The sequence below is a fragment of the Hoplias malabaricus genome, chromosome 5, assembly GCF_029633855.1.
Source record: "Hoplias malabaricus isolate fHopMal1 chromosome 5, fHopMal1.hap1, whole genome shotgun sequence".
In the NCBI taxonomy this organism is placed as follows: domain Eukaryota; kingdom Metazoa; phylum Chordata; class Actinopteri; order Characiformes; family Erythrinidae; genus Hoplias; species Hoplias malabaricus.
In genome coordinates this window covers 44,980,828-44,999,510 of record NC_089804.1, presented here as the reverse complement: position 1 = coordinate 44,999,510, position 18,683 = coordinate 44,980,828, and the positions used below count along the sequence as shown (strand labels likewise).

The window sequence follows — 18,683 nt, the reverse complement described above, 5'->3', positions numbered from 1 at the left end:
CCACGGACAACGTCCTCGGACGTGTGTTTTACTCAGTCTACGAGAGCTCGTTTTCCAAATAGTAAACGGAGCGCTAGGCCGCTGGTGTTTCGTCCACGCTTTGGCCGAGGCTTACCTCGAAGGCGCCGCGGAGAATTTCGAAGGCTCACGCCAGCGTTTGTCTCCGTTTTCTACCAATTTTCGCGACAAATGCGCCGTCTCTCGTTCGAAATGGAGGTGAAGAGACACACTTTTGAGAGCGCCGTGCGAAACGAGGCGTCGCTACGCAGCCTTTCCCGGTCTCCAATCACACGAGAGAGACGTTTTTAGACGGGCGCGTGGTTTGTTAGTCGCCAAATCGCACCGTTGTTTCTATTTCTGTCAATAAAAGCCGCGAGAAAACACAAACGAGAGCCTATTGGCGAGCACAGCTGTAGAGCGACCGCCGGGTTGAGTCTCCACCGTTCTCATGTTTCTTTTAAGAGCCGTCCCCCTCGGCAGGAAGGAAAGTTCCTCAGAACAAACTTGTCTCTCTGTATACGCGCACTCGCTCCCGCTACGCAGCAAAGCAGGAAGATGGCAGAAGTCGCTCCAGCTCCCGCCGCAGCCGCTCCGGCCAAGGCTCCCAAGAAGAAAGCCGCCGCTCGCCCTAAAAAGAGCGGCCCCAGCGTCGGCGAGCTCATCGTCAAGGCTGTGTCGGACTCCAAGGAGAGGAGCGGCGTGTCTTTGGCCGCGCTGAAAAAAGCCCTCGCCGCCGGTGGCTACGACGTGGAGAAGAACAACTCCCGCGTGAAAGTGGCCGTCAAGAGCCTGGTGACCAAGGGCACACTGGTGCAGACCAAAGGCACCGGCGCGTCCGGCTCTTTTAAGCTCAACAAGAAGCAAGCCGAGGCTAAGAAGAAACCAGCCAAGAAGGCGGCTCCTAAAGTTAAAAAGCCTGCCGCCAAGAAGGTAGCAACAAAGAAGCCCGCCGCCGCCGCCAAGAAATCCCCGAAGAAGGCGAAAAAGCCTGCGGCCGCCAAGAAGGTGACCAAGTCTCCAAAGAAAGCAAAGAAGCCTGCGGCCGCCAAGAAGGCGACCAAGTCCCCCAAGAAGGCAAAGAAGCCCGCGGCCCCCAAGAAGGCTGCCAAGAGCCCCAAGAAGACGAAGACAGTTAAACCCAAGGCAGCCAAGCCTAAGACGGCAAAGGCGAAGAAGGCTGCCCCCAAGAAGAAGTAAACGTGCAGTTTACCTTAACTTTTCATTCCTTTATAAAAACAAAACGGCTCTTTTAAGAGCCAACCACGTTTTCCCTCCAAAGAGCCATATTTTCAGTTTCCTCCGTGAATGAGAATGGATTAAGAAATGTGTCCGATGCAAAGCACCGCGGCAAGGAGATAATGCACTATTCATTTATTGGACTTTCTTTTACATGTATTATTTTCAACGAGAATGGGGAAAGAGCGGAACATGTGAAAGTATGATGTTTTTTATGGTTATTTAAGTTTTTTTCATTGAAACCTCCCTAGATCTTAAATATAATTTCTACTAGTCTCACTTTACCTTAAAATGTCATAGGGAAATAATTCTTTTTTTTTCTCTCTCCATAAAGAAAACAAGTCCACGTAATATGATGGATATGTAGACCGAACAAAATTGGAAGAAAAAGTGGGTGGACCGTAATCTGATTGGTTGTTGAGTAGCTGTTGTTTGTATCCAATAGGAACACAGCCAGTTTATCTATATGAAGAGTGTTCTTAAGCCAGAGCTTTTATTTTAGCTTTGGGTTTCATTTGAATAGTGATATTACAATGAGCGGCAGAGGGAAAAGTGGTGGTAAGGCTAGAGCCAAGGCCAAAACTCGTTCATCCCGTGCTGGGCTGCAGTTTCCAGTTGGTCGTGTGCACAGGCTCCTGCGTAAGGGAAACTATGCTGAGCGCGTTGGCGCCGGCGCCCCGGTCTATTTGGCGGCGGTGCTGGAGTATCTGACCGCTGAGATTCTGGAGTTGGCTGGGAACGCTGCCCGTGACAACAAGAAAACCCGTATCATTCCTCGTCATCTGCAGCTGGCCGTTCGTAACGACGAAGAGCTCAACAAACTGCTCGGAGGAGTGACTATCGCTCAGGGCGGAGTACTGCCCAATATCCAGGCTGTGCTTCTGCCCAAGAAGACGGAGAAGGCAGCCAAGACCAAGTAACACTACTTTCTTCATCTGAAAATACCAAAAGGCTCTTTTAAGAGCCACCAACCTTTGCAAGAAAAGTGCAATTGAGTTTGAATTAATGTATAATATAGGTCAGTAATAACACCTGTATATGACTTGCTATAATATAACATAACCCCCTGCCCCCAAATATGAGTAACTAAACTGACTTTATATCTTGTGGTAAAAATGAGTTTTAAGTAGTTTGAGAAGAAAAATTACTGTGTGACTGAGATGTAACATGTCTAAAATTTTATTAGCCTTTTGAAGTACCACAGAAACTCATTTGCATCTCAAGATGAGCTACATGCTTATCGTGGTTTGAAGTTCTTCAAGATTTAGAGTTTAAAAAAATGACAGATGCCTGTTCTCCCCCACGAGCAGAGAGAGAGAAAGTCTAGCGTAACAGACAAAGACAGACCACCGCCCCCTGTCCCCCGTAATTGTTCCTAGACTCCATTAGCTCTTTAGCATTCGTTATTGGAGGCCTTCTGACAAGCTAAGCATGATATACATTTGAGTTTCTTAAACCAGATTTTGTCAAAACTATTTTATATAAACTTTCTGTTCAAATGAGTTTAAACCATTAGATACCTTAAGGATAAATACATAATCAGAGTAGTATAAAAATATATGGGAATAAACTGTAATTTGAAAAGTTGGAGGGACTAAAGCCGCCCAATAGCGTTGAGGCGACGAAAGGAAAGCCGTCCGTTTGAAGGCGGGAATATCCCCGACGCCCAATGAGCTGCGAGCTGCTCCAACGCTTAAAAGGGCCATGAGCTGAATGACCTCTCATTCTCAGACGAGAAGGAGAACTTGATGCGATGGCAAGAACTAAGCAGACCGCCCGTAAATCCACCGGTGGCAAAGCCCCGAGGAAACAGCTGGCCACTAAGGCCGCTCGAAAGAGCGCACCGGCTACAGGTGGCGTGAAGAAGCCTCATCGTTACAGGCCCGGCACTGTAGCTCTCCGAGAGATCCGCCGTTACCAGAAATCAACCGAGCTTCTCATCCGTAAGCTGCCCTTCCAGCGCCTGGTACGTGAGATCGCTCAGGACTTTAAAACTGACCTCCGCTTCCAGAGCTCCGCCGTCATGGCTCTCCAGGAGGCCAGCGAAGCTTATTTGGTTGGTCTGTTCGAGGATACCAACCTGTGCGCTATCCACGCCAAGAGAGTCACCATCATGCCTAAAGATATCCAGCTGGCCCGCCGTATCCGCGGAGAGCGCGCATAAATCCATCGCCTACTTAGAAAGCGATACCCAAAGGCTCTTTTAAGAGCCACCGACCTGTTTCAGTCAAAACGAGTAAAAGTCTCCTCTTTCGCTGAAGAATGGGCTTCAACTTTTTTTTTTTTTTTTTTTTTTTTCTTTGCTTCTGTATCGTGCTGTATATAACCTACAGTCTAATGTAGAGGAAATCGGATGAAGAGTTTAAACATTTACAGAAACGCTAAACAATGTCTGCTCTTCATGTATTTACTGTAGTGATGGGAATTTCGTCTCTTTTTGGGGAGCCGGCTCTTTCGACTATATGGACAAAAAAATAATAGTGTTGCAATGGCCAGTTGTTTTTATGGCTGTCTTGTAATAACTCACTGATTGCACTCACACATTCAATTGTATAAATAACTTGATTTTTATTTAAACACCTTAATAAAAAATCACTTGTAAACTCTGAAATACAGCCAATGGAACCCAAAAAGGTAGGTATTACAAAATAGCTTATTAAATTAAATAATCATCCATTTCTGGGAAATAAAATAAACAAATACTCTGCAAAGTGCAAAACAGCAGCATTCAACGGCAGTGATTAAAACAACCACAACTGTCAACAAACATTTAACTGATTTAACATTTTCTTTAACTATTTTTTGGAAGGCAGATTTGTAATTCAGGAAAACCACGTGTCTCAGCTCGGAGGGTTGGAAGTTTGGAGCTTGCTTGTTGTTCTCTGATTGGTAAATGACAAGCCTTAGAAAAAAATGGCTCGGTCTTAAACGAGAACCGGCTCACATCGTTCACTTACAAGAGCCGGCTCTTTGAACCGGTTCGTTCGCGACCGACACATCACTAATCACATCACAATAATTCTAGAATTAAAAAGAAGAAATAGAATAAAATATTTAAGGGTGCTTGTGCATAGTGGTCTAGTGGGTTTCATTAGTTGTCAGTTATAGTTATCAAAGTAAAAGAAATAAACACTTGAAATATATCAGTCTGCGTGTAATGAATGAGTAGAACATACAAGTTTCACTTTTTGAATGGAATTACTGAAATAAATCAAATTTTTCATGATATTCTAATTTTATTACTAGCACCTGTAAGCATACATGCATTTTTTGTTCCTAAATAGAGAAAAAGGTTCTCATTTTTATCTGCAACAACTGCAACCTATATTCCTATAACCTGTCTACCCAATGTAGATATTAGCAGTTCCACAGATAATATATATATAATACAATACAGTAATACAATATCAGACTGTGGTCTGTCTTTTTCTCTGCATAATTTGTTAGCCCCATTTTACTTTGTACTTCAAAGATCAGGACCCTATAGGACCACCACAGAGCCGCTATTATTATGATGGCAGTCCAGCAGTGACACTGAGGTTTTAAACATTTTAGCAGCCCTGATGTATCCAATCATACAGCACACTAATCCACCAACACCACATCAGGGTCACTGCAGGGCTGACAATGACCCATCACCCAAATAATAGTTGCTCTGTGGTGGTCTTGTTGAGGTCCTGACCATTAAAATTGAGCTGACAACGTATGCAGATTATAATTACAATCTGACAGATTACAATCTGATTTTGTATAACTAAAGTTCACCTAAACACCAAAAAAGAGTCAATGGCAGAATAAAATGTTTGGCATTGGCAGAGATTTAACAAATCTTTCATGGATGCAACCCACATTCTTAGCGTTACTGCTCGACTCACAAATGTTTTTTTTACAAATGCGGCACAATTTAAAAGGGAAATTAACAGGCTTTCCAACGGTATAAGATTTATTGCCAAAAAGCATTGTTTCAACAAAGAACTGAACACAAATTCCCTTACTATGTGCTATGTTTACAGGATCTATGGACCTTTAGAGTGTGGAATTTGTAGCTGTGTATGTATGCTTTTTTTTTTTTTTTTTTCTACAATGCTGATACAGACTGCTGATACCCCAGAAGAAGCCAGGGTGGCTATTTTTGAGGCCTCAGAAAGTCTCTCAATTCTTGGAGCATTAGAGCAAAACAGCTAAAAATGGAGATGTTTTAATCAGACAGCCACGATAAATGATCACATACAAACACTGTGCCCTAGAAATTAAAGAGTCATTAAAAAGTACATTAACACCCTGTAATTTCTAGTCTTTTTGGATTTCCACTATGAATTAACTCAGTCAATACATGAAGAGCAGCAATGAATAGACAACATTGTTTAGCATATCTGTAAATGTTTAAACTCTTCATCCGATTTCCTCTACATTAGGCTGTAGGTTATATACAGCACGATCCCCTTGGCAACTGGTAGTTTATATTTCACAATAAATGACTGGCATTTAATACCTTAACATTTGTAAACATGCATATAGTTATATAACTTCATAAAATGTTCTAAAGCATTTCATCATTTTGAATCTAACAAGTGTCACTATTCTCTTCACTTTTATTTACACATTAAGCAAGTGTGATAAGTGCTCTGTGTTTATACCATACCATTACCATTGTAAGTTTGGAATGAATGACTATGTATGTTTTTGTTTATTTTTTTGTTGTTGTTGTTTTTTTTAATTGCTTTACCATTTTAAGAAGACATAAAATAATAAATAGATTATAACACATTCACAATCTCCTTGAAGGAGGTTATACTGAAAACGATTGAAGCCTATTTATTGAGGAAGAGAAAAAAAAAAAACAAATATGTGATAATTTATTTTTGGAGCTGTGACGTTACTTAAAATTTTCAAAATTAACTGTGAACATGAACTAATTCATTTTGTTTAGTATGAACTGAGCATTTAACTATTTAACTAAGTTATTTAGATGAGATCCTTAGCATCAGTTGTAGCATAAACATTTGTATAATCATTTGTACTATAACCTGATAATCTTGCCACATTTGAAGTTCTGTAGTTAATGAAGGTGCATACACAAACAGTTTACAGTGTTTCGTTAAAAAATATTTAAAGAAAATATATTGAAGTGAACAGAACATGTAGATAATCTCTATCTGTTTAATTATAGAGCTGGAATTCAACAAGGAGTACAACTGAGGTGATCTACAACTGAGCGTTCTTTCACTACACTGCACAACAAGGACTGAAGATCCTTGTTGTCCAGGCTGCAAGAGAGGAGGATACAGCTGATGTTCCCATCATTGTTGAGGGAAGTGAGGTATTGACAAAATGTGACAACACAACAGAGCCATGTAGTAACTCTTTTTTTTTTTTACTTTTACAAACTTACTGGTGAAACGTTTATTTATAGTATTTATGCATTTTGTTATTTTGCCTTAGCGTAGTAAATAAATTGCATATTTTTAAAGAAAAGTGTGAATGTAAATGGAAGTTATTGGGGTGTAAACCAATCATATTTCTTTGAAAAAACATATTTGAATGTAATTGGATTTAGGAAATCATGACACTGCCCATTTCAAATGCCAGTTACAAATGTATTTTCTGTTTACTGATTTTATGTACTGTTTGTATACATTGCAATTGCTGTATTGCAGTGCATTGTACTGCAATGTATTGTACTGCATTGTTTCAAGGTTGTATGAAAAGCACAGTTACTGATCTCATTGCATTGAATGCGGCTTTAGGAAATATGTAAGTTGTTATTTAATAAAGCAGTCATTTCTCCACAGAAGTGATTCTAACCTTTTCTGATGGAAGGGAGGTTAGAAGCGGGGTGCTGTCTAGAAGGAAATAAACTACTATCCGGTAATGAGCCAGATCTAGGCCATGTCTTGCACTTATGGCATATTTTTGGCTCAAACTCGGTTGTGGTCCGAATATCGCAATTTAGTTATGGCTGGCCGAATTAGGGTCGAGTCATTTGAGCTGCACCTCAGTTTCCCAGACTCAGGCCAGAACTATGGGCCTTTGTGACAGCCATACAGCACGGCCGAGACAATGCAGGCACCGCGTGCCAGCGTTGGGGCAAGTGTTTTTGTTCTGGCATGCATGATTCGGCTGATACAGTTTTGCTAGCTGGGATATAAGTTGTGCTTTTTACGCTGTAATCTGTGAGATTCAGGTCACACAGGACAGTACCCCAACAGCGTTTTACAAAAAGAAGAAAAAAAAAAGACCTTGACATAAACTATGTCTTGCACTTAAAAATCTTTGGATGAATACACCATTAAGAAATTATGCCGAGTAAAATGGCGATTTGCCATTTATGTCATATATATATATATATATATATATATATATATATATATATATATATATATATATATATATATATATATTCTCCCACCTGTACACTGGATATTTTTACATGTATCATATATTGTGAAGCTGTAATACTGTGTCACCTCTGCATTTACTCTGTTTCTGAGCCTAGGATTTAAATACAAAACTCAACATATAAACAGGCTATATAAAAACCATGATATGCAAACACAGCTTTGATCCCCAAAAGCCAGATGTAAATTAAGATACATCCTGGGAGACTAAAGGTCATTACAATACAAATAAGGGGGAAATGATCAAAAGATCCTCTGTAACAAATTGCAATGATCCCACAGCACAATAGCGGCCAAGCTCCCTCCATGACCAAAACCATATGTAATATGTAATAATATATGTGATATAATTTGTGCAATATCATATTTTCTCATACTTCATTCATTCATTCATTCATTATCTGTAACCACTTATCCAATTCAGGGTCATGGTGGGTCCAGAGCCTACCTGGAATCATGGGGCGCAAGGCGGGAATACACCCTGGAGGGGGCTAAGAATTAATCAAGTGATGTTTTGTAACATTTGGGGAAATATCATAGCTGTAAATGTGTGATTTGTTATTAAACTTTCTCTAACTCACTTTACATACAGTGCCCATTTAATTTGTTAAATCATGCTGTATTATAATACACATTCTTCAAATGAAATGTGCTACACCACATCACATTATATGGTAAAGGCTTAGTGGACGCGGAATTGAACACATCCATTACTGTAACAATCGCCCTTTATTTAGTGCAGAAAGGAGTAAATAGACACTGCGTGGTGTGTTGGGTGTAGTCTCTCCTGTGTCTATTGTATTAAGCTCCGCCTTTCTGGTGGTTGGTTTCAACCAGGTCCGGTAGAGGAGCATAAATATGCGTTTCTCTAGGCACCTCTTCATTCTTTCTCTTTGCAGCAGTTGAAGGAGTAGAAGAAAATATGTCTGGAAGAGGCAAGGGCGGCAAGGGACTCGGAAAAGGAGGCGCTAAGCGTCATCGTAAAGTGCTTCGCGACAACATCCAGGGCATCACCAAGCCCGCCATCCGTCGTCTAGCTCGTCGTGGTGGTGTCAAGCGTATCTCAGGTCTGATCTACGAGGAAACTCGTGGTGTGCTGAAAGTGTTCCTGGAGAACGTGATTAGGGATGCCGTCACTTACACTGAGCACGCCAAGAGGAAGACTGTCACCGCCATGGATGTGGTGTACGCTCTGAAACGCCAAGGACGCACTCTTTACGGCTTCGGAGGTTAAACGCTCCACTCGACTACGGCTTAAACCCAACGGCTCTTTTAAGAGCCACCAACATTCTCAGTAAAAGCAGCCATTTTAAAGTGTTTCCTCTCGTTGTCAATAGGAGCTGTGTGTTCAGGTTTGTGTAAATCTGCTAGATGCGTATAAAAAGGCAAACTTGTGCTCTATATTTACACCCGTTAGCTACATATGTCTTGTGAATTAGCCACAGAAAGTTTGTGGTAAATACGTATTGGCATATGTACAAAGACGAGTCCATAGTATAGCTCCCTAGATACGTTTATGAAGCATTGCTAAGCTTAATGGCTGTTACATGTTGCTATACATAAACTGGAATAATTGTATGTCGGGGAGATGAACAAAAACTGAGGACGCTAGGCTAGGACGCAGAGTCCTATTTGATTAGACGAGTCAAGGGCCTTGTTCACTATAACGTCCCTATATCTGGCTTTATCGTAATGTAAACAATAGTTATTTTCAAAGACCCTTGTGTGGCAATTAGAATGTGAAACATGGGTCTAAATTAAAGTGCTTGCCTCCCTCACTCTGTTTGAAAGAATACACACGCTGGAAAATGGAAAATATATCTTTGCTACTTTTGAGGCGTGAACTGTTTGTGTTATGGCTCTACATTCCCACACAAACAAATCAAGAGCTGTGTGGTGAGAGGGGCCACAACTTCTTTAAGTTCTTTATTTCTCATATTGCAATAAAGCGTGTGCTGCAAAATGTCCAGAGAGTACAAAGCAGTCAAGCGAGGAGAGCAGTGTGAGTCCACCTGTTCAGCATCATGAGGAGGAAGAGCAGAACATCAACAACATTGACAATTATAACACGGTGGTGCAGCAGGTATTGTCAGAGTTCCTCTGGGTGCTCTGGTTGCCTCCCATGGTCCAAAAACACACGTTGGTAGGTGGATTGGTGACTCAAATGTGTCTGTAGGTGTGAGTGAATGTGTGTGTTGCCCTGTGAAGGACTGGCGCGCCCTCCAGGGTGTGTTCCCGCCTTGCACCCAGTGAATCCGGGTAGGCTCCGGACCCACCGCGACCCTGAATTGGATAAGCGGTTACAGACAATACATGAATGAAGTTTTAACGAGATCTAGTACAGGGTTGTGCCGGTTTTCAAGAAGCAAATAACATCTTTTTTTAAAAGTGTAAAGAATTCATTAAAGAACATGATGAATTTTATAATGAAATCATCCGTGAATATGTCAGTTTACAGTGTAAACAAGATCGAAACATTGAAGACGAGCACAGGTTTCAGAACTTTTACAGATAAAGAAATTGTTTTAAACATACAACTTCAGGCAGGTCTGGATAATAAAATTCATTGTAATTCACAAGAGGTTATTAAGAAATTAGAAAAAATGAGAGGAAAGAGGCATTTAAATGAATTAAGGATAAATATGGAAACATTTATAACGAAACTGAGAAAATGAAACTAATTAAATCCATATGTGAAGAAGCTTTCAATAAGTTACTTATTAATGAGAAATTTTTTTTTCCTGGACTCATCTCCAAATTTAGATGGTGTTTAAGATGAAAGAATAGAAGTAATCGAGAGTTTAAATGATGGAATATTGCCAAGAATTAATGGTTTAACGGCAGCATTTTATAAAGCATGCTTATATGAAACAGTGGATCTTTTGGTATATTATAATGAAGGTATTGAGCATCTGATTTTGCCAGATTGTTTTTATCATGGTGTTGTCTCACTTATGTATTTAAAAAAAAGAGGATGACAGGAGTGATCTACATAATAAGTGGACTACAAAAAGTTTCCATGCATAGAATGAATAAATGTTTAGATAAAAATATTGAGTCTGAACGTGTGTTTTAAAAGGGAGATTCATGTGGGACAATCTATGTGTAATTAGAGCTCTGATTACAGATGAGCATGCTGAAGACTTCATCTCTAGAGAGTCCATATGGCAAGCAATGAGAAGCTGTCTTTCCTCATAAATTCATAGACATGTTAAAGCTGTTATATAAGAAATTGATACTACAAATAAATGTGAATGGAGTTTTAACTGAAAATTTTGAAGTTTGTATAGGGGCTAAACAAGGATGTCTCCTGAGCTCAGCACTTTATGTGACTGTGAAGTCCTCTCTTAAATAGAAATAAAAGGATCCCTAGAATTTCTGGGGTAGTGTATGAAGGTAAAAATAGAAGTAACATCTCTGCTTATGCAGATGATATAGCTGTTTTTATCAAAAACTAAACAAATGTTAAATGTAGTCCATTTACCTGTAAATGTAAATGGAGTTAAGTGTAGTCTAGGTACATTTTAAAATAAATGAGGAAGTTGCTGGGGCAAAACTGAATAGAAGTAAAACTGAGGGCATATGGTTGGGTAAACAATCTTGCCCAGATATAACAATTAATTTAATGTCATTTCAATGCAGCCATTTTTTCCATTTTCCATCTGAAATTACAAATCTATATCCTATCTGCTCAGGCAGATATCATGTTTTATTTTTACAGAAAACTCTCAAATTTATAAAAGAAACCATTTAGAGTCCTGAAATATATATGAAGTGGTAAAAAGCTTGTGAAAAACACAAACAAATGTAAGCGCTTGTCTTATTTTTGGAAAATAAAAATGTAAGTGACTATAAACTGAAGAGTTCATGAGTCCCATTACTTTTTTCTTTTTAAAATTGTGTATCCAGGGGTCTACCCTCATCAGGTAAAATTTGGAGTTGATATGGAGCAATTTAGCTGTAGTGGAGTTGTTAGACAACTATCTACTTAATCTTGCTATTTATCATATTTAATAACTAGAGATAAGAGGTAAGATTTGATATTTTTGCTCCTGTACACCTCCTGCACTTGCAGAGTGTAGTTTACCTTTACAGCACTACAATGAAATCAAAGGACTGCACTATGTAATTTCCTCCAGATTCCTGCAGTTTCTGCCATACTGAGCCCAGAGTAGCAATGCCAGAGTCTCTTTTCTCCCTATTACAACTCAGTGGATCATCACATTAATAATGACTCTGGAATTGTACAGTAGAAATATGACCATTAATGTTAATGTTGGGCAGCAGGTACTGTTACAAATCACACAATTTCAGGGACCTGGGCGTTGGGGGTTCGAGTCCCGTTCCGGGTGACTGTCTGTGAGGAGTTGGTGTGTTCTCCCTGTGTTCGCGTGGGTTTCCTCTGGGTGCTCCAGTTTCCTCCCATGGTCCAAAAACACACATTGGTAGGTGGATTGGTGACTCAAAAAGTGTCCGTAGGTGTGAATGTGTGTGTTGCCCTATGAAGGACTGGTGCCACCACCAGGGTGTATTCCTGCCTTGCGCCCAATGATTCCAGGTAGGCTCTGGACCCACCGCGACCCTGAAATGGATAAGCGGCTACAGACAATGAATGGATGAATGGTAATGTTGCAGTAATTGTAGCACATCTTGTGTTGAAACTGAATTACTGCTACCAAGGATGTGCTCAGAGCTCATTTACTGTCTTTGACTGGGCTGCCCCTCTGCTCTTGTTGTGGATGCATGAATACAAATAGGCCATTATTGCTTAAGTTAAGATAAATTACCATCAGCCATATCATCCAAATATCGAAAAACCTCCATTTTCAGTGACTTAAAACAAAGCTTTCTTGTGGATGGGGGGCCAAAACGCAGACCAAAACCTTGTTTTAAAAATAAACAGATCTGTGTATGTGTGGAGCATGTGTATGTGGAATCATATTTGAAATGTATATACACAGGTGTTGGATAATGAAACTGAAACACCTGGTTTTAGACCACAATCATTTATTAGTATGGTGTAGGGCCTCCTTTTGCGGCCGGTACAGCGTCAATTTGTCTTGGGAATGACATATACAAGTCCTGCACAGTGGTCAGAGGGATTTGAAGCCATTCTTCTTGCAGGATAGTGATCAGGTCTCTACGTGATGCTGTTGGAGGAAAACGTTTCCTGACTCGCTCCTCCAAAACACCCCAAAGTGGCTCAATAATATTTAGATCTGGTGACTGTGCAGGCCATGGGAGATGTTCACCCATGTTCATCAAACCAATCTTTCACCAGTCTTGCTGTGTGTATTGGTGCGTTGTCGTCGTGATACACGGCACCGCCTTCAGGACACAATGTTTGAACCATTGGATGCACATGGTCCTCCAGAATGGTTCGGTAGTCCTTGGTAGTGACACGCCCATTTAGCACAAGTATTGGGCCAAGGGAATGCCATGATATGGCAGCCCAAACCATCACTGATCCACCCCCATGCTTCACTCTGGGCATGCAACAGTCTGGGTGGTACTCTTCTTTTGTGCTTCTCCACTCCGGATGTGGGGAAAACAGTAAAGGTGGACTCATCAGAGAACATTACATGTTTCAAATTGTCCACAGCCCAAGATCTGCACTCCTGGCACCATTGAAACCGACGTTTGGCAATGGCATGAGTGACCAAAGGTTTGGCTATAGCAGCCTGGGGGTGTATATTGACCCTGTGGAGCTTGCAACGGACAGTTCTGGTGGAAACAGGAGAGTTGAGGTGCACATTTAATTCTGCCGTGATTTGGGCAGCCGTGTTATTATGTTTTCCTTTTGATTAAAAAAAAAGCAAACTTTGACTGTAAAAAGCAGAAAGGAGTAAATTGACACTGCGTGGAGTGTTGGGTATAGTCTCTCCAGTGTCTATTGTATTAAGCTCCGCCTTTCTGGCGCTTGGTTTCGGTAGAGGAACATAAATATGCGTCCCTCTAGACACCTCTTCATTCTTTCTCTTTGCAGCAGTTGAAGGAGTAGAAGAAAATATGTCTGGAAGAGGCAAGGGCGGCAAGGGACTCGGAAAAGGAGGCGCCAAGCGTCATCGTAAAGTGCTTCGCGACAACATCCAGGGCATCACCAAGCCCGCCATCCGCCGTTTAGCTCGTCGTGGTGGTGTCAAGCGTATCTCCGGCCTGATTTACGAGGAAACTCGTGGTGTGCTGAAAGTGTTCCTGGAGAATGTGATTAGGGATGCCGTCACTTACACTGAGCACGCCAAGAGGAAGACTGTCACCGCCATGGATGTGGTGTACGCTCTGAAACGCCAAGGACGCACTCTGTACGGCTTCGGAGGTTAAACGCTCCACTCGACTACGGCTTAAACCCAACGGCTCTTTTAAGAGCCACCAACATTCTCAGTAAAAGCAGCGATTTTAAAGTGTTTCCTCTCGTTATCAATAGGAGCTGTGTGTTGAGGTTTGTGTAAATCTGCTAGATGTGTATAAAAAGGCAAACTTGTGCTCTATATTTACACCCGTTAGCTACATATGTCTTGTGAATTAGCCACAGAAAGTTTGTGGTAAATACGTATTGGCATATGTACAAAGACGAGTCCATAGTATAGCTCCCTAGATACGTTTATGAAGCATTGCTAAGCTTAATGGCTGTTACATGTTGCTATACATAAACTGGAATAATTGTATGTCGGGGAGATGAACAAAAACTGAGGACGCTAGGCTAGCTACGTGTTTTCAACAAAATAGCTTCCCAGAGTCCTATTTGATTAGACGAGTCAAGGGCCTTGTTCACTATAACGTCCCTATATCTGGCTTTATAGTAATGTAAACAATAGTTATTTTCAAAGACCCTTGTGTGGCAATTAGCATGTGAAACATGGGTCTAAATTAAAGTACTTGCCTCCCTCACTTTGTTTGAATGAATACACACGCTGGAAAATACAGCTTTGCTACTTTTGAGGCGTGAACTGTTTTGATGTGTTTGTGTGTTTCCCTATTTTAGTTAAATATGCGCTTGGACGTGAACCAAGAGGGGCTCGTACACAGGACTTCAGGCTGCCAAACAAAGGGGAAAATAATAAGAAAAGTACTTCAGGTTGTCATGAACTTCAAAGGCTTATATATGCCCAATGAAAGCGTGCACTGTGAAATGTTACATATAGGATATTTGAACTTATTACAGGTCAGAAATGCGCGGGAAGGTGAACAAAGAGACTTAACGTCACCAAACTCACTGAGCAATGGACGTTCGACAGCATTTCACTGGGCGGAGCTCAACATAATCAGCATCTGGCAGTCTACATAAGCCTTGCCCAGCACACTCGCCTCTCATTCTTGAGTGGAACTCGAAGAGCAGCATAATGCCTGAGCCAGCCAAGTCTGCCCCGAAGAAGGGATCCAAGAAAGCTGTCACCAAGACGGCCGGCAAAGGTGGAAAGAAGCGCAAGCGCACCAGGAAGGAGAGCTACGCTATCTACGTGTATAAGGTGTTGAAGCAGGTTCACCCAGACACCGGGATCTCCTCCAAGGCCATGGGGATCATGAACTCGTTCGTTAACGACATCTTCGAGCGTATTGCCGGTGAGGCTTCACGTTTGGCTCACTACAACAAGCGTTCCACCATCACCTCCAGGGAGATTCAGACAGCCGTGCGTCTGCTTCTTCCCGGAGAGCTGGCCAAGCACGCCGTTTCCGAGGGCACCAAAGCTGTCACCAAGTACACCAGTTCCAAGTAAGCAGTGACCGGACGCATAAAAGAACCAACGGCTCTTTTAAGAGCCACCCACTTTTCCATTTAAAAGACTTTCCTGCGAAATACTAAACTTACAAGCTCACAATCTCGTCTATTTGGACAGCTGTTCTCAGTTCTTTTACACATGTACACCCCATTGCTCCAAATTTTGTTCACTGTAACCGTTTCAAACATGGGCCTTGCTCCAGGCTTGCTTCTCCTAAAACGAACTACATTTGAAAAGGACCTTTTTTAAGACATTTCCTAGAGGTCTGAAATCTTCCTCAACTCAACACTTTACTAAATTTAACTACAACTGCTTATATTGTGTAACATCAGGCCAAACACTGGGCCTGTACTGTACTCTTCCTTTGTTTATTAATTGCTCAGTGGTTTTATTTTTGTTAATTAACATATGTAACCCACTGTAAATTGTTTGTGAACGCTGGTGAGTCATCTGTATATCGCCCCCCTCCCCCAAAAAAATATTCTAAATGAACTCAGATGTAGAAATAGATGTTACTTTCACATTTCTTTTTTCTTATTATAGCTGCTATTACTGCCCACCTGATGTGGTTTGAGGATAAACCAAAAACCTTTAATGAATGTATGTGTGCAGGCCTGCATTTATATGCATTAATACGTGCAAAATATATTCAAATTCCTTTGAGCTGGTAGCTTGTGCTTTCAAGCTGACGATGGCACCCAATAGTGATGTGTCGGTCGCGAACGAACCGGTTCAAAGAGCCGGCTCTTGTAAGTGAACGATGTGAGCCGGTTCCCGTTTAAGACCGAGCCATTTTTTTCTAAGGCTTGTCATTTACCAATCAGATAACAACAAGCAAGCTCCAACCCTCCGAGCTGAGACACGTGGTTTTCCTGAATTACAAATCTGCCTTCCAAAAAATAGTTGAAGAAAATGTTAAATCAGTTAAATGTTTGTTGACAGTTGTGGTTGTTTTAATCACTACCGTTGAATGCTGTTGTTTTGTGCTTTGCAGAGTATTTGTTTATTTTATTTCCCAGAAATGGATGATTATTTAATTTTATAAGCTATTTTGTAATACCTTCCTTTTGGGTTCCATTGGCTGTATTTCAGAGTTTATAAGTGATTTTTTATTAAGGTGTTTAAATAAGAATTCAGTTATTTATACAATTGAATGTGTGAGTGCAATCAGTGAGTTATTACAAGACAGCCATAAAAACAATTGGCCATTGCAACACTATTATTTTTAATATTGAACAATAATATTTTGTCCATATAGTCATGTAAAATGTAGGTAACATTGTTCTGTACCAGTGGAAATTCCCATCATTAGCACCCCACCTTTGTACCTACATAGGGCTGTTTCTTCCGTTATAAATGTCTGCGAACTATCGGCCCCCTTCAGTGTATATTATATACACAGAACATAACGCAGAAAAATGCAGTAGTATTTACTCGTTTTGATTGAAACAGGTTGGCGGCTCTTAAAAGAGCCTTTGTTTGCTTTTGAAGAACTGGATTTATGCGCGCTCTCCGCGGATACGGCGGGCCAGCTGGATATCCTTGGGCATGATGGTGACTCTCTTAGCGTGAATGGCGCACAGGTTGGTGTCCTCGAACAGCCCAACTAAGTAAGCTTCGCTGGCCTCCTGGAGCGCCATGACAGCGGAGCTCTGGAAGCGGAGGTCGGTTTTAAAGTCCTGAGCGATCTCACGCACTAGGCGCTGGAAAGGTAACTTGCGAATGAGGAGCTCGGTTGATTTCTGGTAGCGGCGGATCTCCCGGAGAGCCACGGTGCCGGGCCTGTAACGATGAGGCTTCTTCACGCCACCGGTGGCCGGGGCGCTCTTCCGAGCAGCCTTAGTGGCCAGCTGCTTCCTCGGGGCTTTGCCACCGGTGGATTTACGGGCGGTCTGTTTAGTTCTTGCCATCGCGTTAAGCTCTACGTTTCCTTCAGCGAAACTAAAAGCATAAACGTGCTTACGACCCTCGGCCTTTTTAAGCGATCGGCAACTCGTCGCTCATTGGACGTCTTGGATGTGTCCGCCTATTGGACGGCCATCCCCTCGTCTGTCAACGCTATTGGGCGTCTTTAGTCCCGGCAACTTTTCAAATTTTCAGTCTCATCACCTATTCTTAAAGTGGCGGGCTCCAGTGAGTAGTAATTCGGAGGGAGCAAAGGGGAAGTCAAAATCAGCTTTTTTATGTTTTGAGATTATGTACACATTAATTATATAACCTTACATATGAATGGGGTATCTGATTCCTAATATATAAAACGGACTATAACAAAGCATACAGTAAATATAACGAGAGAGAATATAGGGTTTTAAAGTCAAGTGAGATTTCCTTGAAATGTAAAACGCATTACAAATAAAACGTATTACTAAGTGAACAGAAATGGTTTAGAAAATCTGAAAAAGTCAGAGATATATCATTCTCCCTTTCAGGCATGTTAAAGACTTAATATATATTTAAAGCACACATACACTTTAATCAATTTAGCCTTTGGTATGTTTATGAATTCCCTCTCAAAATCTCAAATAAATAATGCATTTTTTCCCCACTATTCTTAAATCATACAAAAAGTAAATTTAGACACAGGATTCATGCACAAATTAGAATGGCTTTGAGCAAACAGACTGAGGAGCAGTAAATTGTGAGAAAACATTTTTGAACTTAATATAAACTACATCCCAGCTAGCAAGGTAGATCTGGGCCGATTCTGGCGCGAGCAGCTCTCACCGGCCTTAGGGAACAACTTCATCCCGTAAGTATTTCAATTTAACCTTATATTTTCGGATACATAAGTATTTTGTTATCGCCCAAATGTAGTTAACATCGTTAATGTTACGTATGTTACATACCTAATATTGAACCGTTTTTTTTTTTTTTTTTTCAAATGACAAACTTTATAGCTAACCGGTTTAGCTAGCTCTTTTTTTTCCTCTGACATAGAAAACATTGAAATGACATGACAATCGCTCATACATGAGTTATTTTAATTTGAGTAATTATGTGGTTTGATGGTGTATTTTACAAGACGATGTGAGCATTTGTGTGGGTTTTTGTGTCACACAGAACCGCATACCTCAGTATAAGAAATAAAGTAAGAAATAAAACTGCTTAAACACATTACGGTACTAGCTAAGTAGGTTAAAATACATTCTCAATCTCAGGGCTGGTTTTTGGTCTAATGTAATGTTTTAAATATATAATTCCACATACACTAATCCTTTATTAGGCAGTAGCAGTGATTTTGGGCTAGTGATTAATGCACTGTAAAAAATCTTCAAATTTAGTTGATTATACTTGAAATAGTGTGTTGGGAATATAACTCAATTGTGTGATA

General features: G+C 40.9%; 7 protein-coding genes across 7 annotated transcripts; 6 read left to right on the top strand and 1 right to left on the bottom strand.

The window, feature by feature from the left end:
• Nucleotides 1–309: 309 nt before the first annotated feature.
• Nucleotides 310–1,197, top strand: LOC136696130 (histone H1-like). The gene has a single exon (XM_066670277.1). The coding sequence runs from the start codon at nucleotides 556–558 to the stop codon at nucleotides 1,195–1,197; it is 642 nt and encodes a 213-aa protein (XP_066526374.1). The 5' UTR covers nucleotides 310–555.
• Nucleotides 1,198–1,750: 553 nt separating this feature from the next.
• LOC136696126 (histone H2A-like) lies at nucleotides 1,751–2,181 on the top strand. Its single transcript, XM_066670274.1, has one exon. The coding sequence runs from the start codon at nucleotides 1,770–1,772 to the stop codon at nucleotides 2,154–2,156; it is 387 nt and encodes a 128-aa protein (XP_066526371.1). The 5' UTR covers nucleotides 1,751–1,769; the 3' UTR covers nucleotides 2,157–2,181.
• A 737-nt stretch (nucleotides 2,182–2,918) lies between these two features.
• Nucleotides 2,919–3,453, top strand: LOC136696123 (histone H3). Its single transcript, XM_066670271.1, has one exon. The coding sequence runs from the start codon at nucleotides 2,990–2,992 to the stop codon at nucleotides 3,398–3,400; it is 411 nt and encodes a 136-aa protein (XP_066526368.1). The 5' UTR covers nucleotides 2,919–2,989; the 3' UTR covers nucleotides 3,401–3,453.
• A 5,084-nt stretch (nucleotides 3,454–8,537) lies between these two features.
• On the top strand, nucleotides 8,538–8,922 carry LOC136697802 (histone H4). Its single transcript, XM_066673070.1, has one exon. The coding sequence runs from the start codon at nucleotides 8,557–8,559 to the stop codon at nucleotides 8,866–8,868; it is 312 nt and encodes a 103-aa protein (XP_066529167.1). The 5' UTR covers nucleotides 8,538–8,556; the 3' UTR covers nucleotides 8,869–8,922.
• Nucleotides 8,923–13,643: 4,721 nt separating this feature from the next.
• LOC136697880 (histone H4) lies at nucleotides 13,644–13,955 on the top strand. The gene has a single exon (XM_066673197.1). The coding sequence runs from the start codon at nucleotides 13,644–13,646 to the stop codon at nucleotides 13,953–13,955; it is 312 nt and encodes a 103-aa protein (XP_066529294.1).
• An 841-nt stretch (nucleotides 13,956–14,796) lies between these two features.
• On the top strand, nucleotides 14,797–15,372 carry LOC136696896 (histone H2B 1/2). The gene has a single exon (XM_066671636.1). The coding sequence runs from the start codon at nucleotides 14,975–14,977 to the stop codon at nucleotides 15,347–15,349; it is 375 nt and encodes a 124-aa protein (XP_066527733.1). The 5' UTR covers nucleotides 14,797–14,974; the 3' UTR covers nucleotides 15,350–15,372.
• Nucleotides 15,373–16,835: 1,463 nt separating this feature from the next.
• LOC136697224 (histone H3) lies at nucleotides 16,836–17,282 on the bottom strand. The gene has a single exon (XM_066672258.1). The coding sequence runs from the start codon at nucleotides 17,260–17,262 to the stop codon at nucleotides 16,852–16,854; it is 411 nt and encodes a 136-aa protein (XP_066528355.1). The 5' UTR covers nucleotides 17,263–17,282; the 3' UTR covers nucleotides 16,836–16,851.
• Nucleotides 17,283–18,683: the final 1,401 nt, after the last annotated feature.

Coding starts and splice junctions, on each gene's coding strand:
- LOC136696126 (XM_066670274.1), top strand. CDS start 1,770: ATGAGCGGCAGAGGGAAAAGTGGTGGTAAGGCTAGAGCCAAGGCCAAA.
- LOC136697224 (XM_066672258.1), bottom strand. CDS start 17,262: ATGGCAAGAACTAAACAGACCGCCCGTAAATCCACCGGTGGCAAAGCC.
- LOC136697880 (XM_066673197.1), top strand. CDS start 13,644: ATGTCTGGAAGAGGCAAGGGCGGCAAGGGACTCGGAAAAGGAGGCGCC.
- LOC136696896 (XM_066671636.1), top strand. CDS start 14,975: ATGCCTGAGCCAGCCAAGTCTGCCCCGAAGAAGGGATCCAAGAAAGCT.
- LOC136696123 (XM_066670271.1), top strand. CDS start 2,990: ATGGCAAGAACTAAGCAGACCGCCCGTAAATCCACCGGTGGCAAAGCC.
- LOC136697802 (XM_066673070.1), top strand. CDS start 8,557: ATGTCTGGAAGAGGCAAGGGCGGCAAGGGACTCGGAAAAGGAGGCGCT.
- LOC136696130 (XM_066670277.1), top strand. CDS start 556: ATGGCAGAAGTCGCTCCAGCTCCCGCCGCAGCCGCTCCGGCCAAGGCT.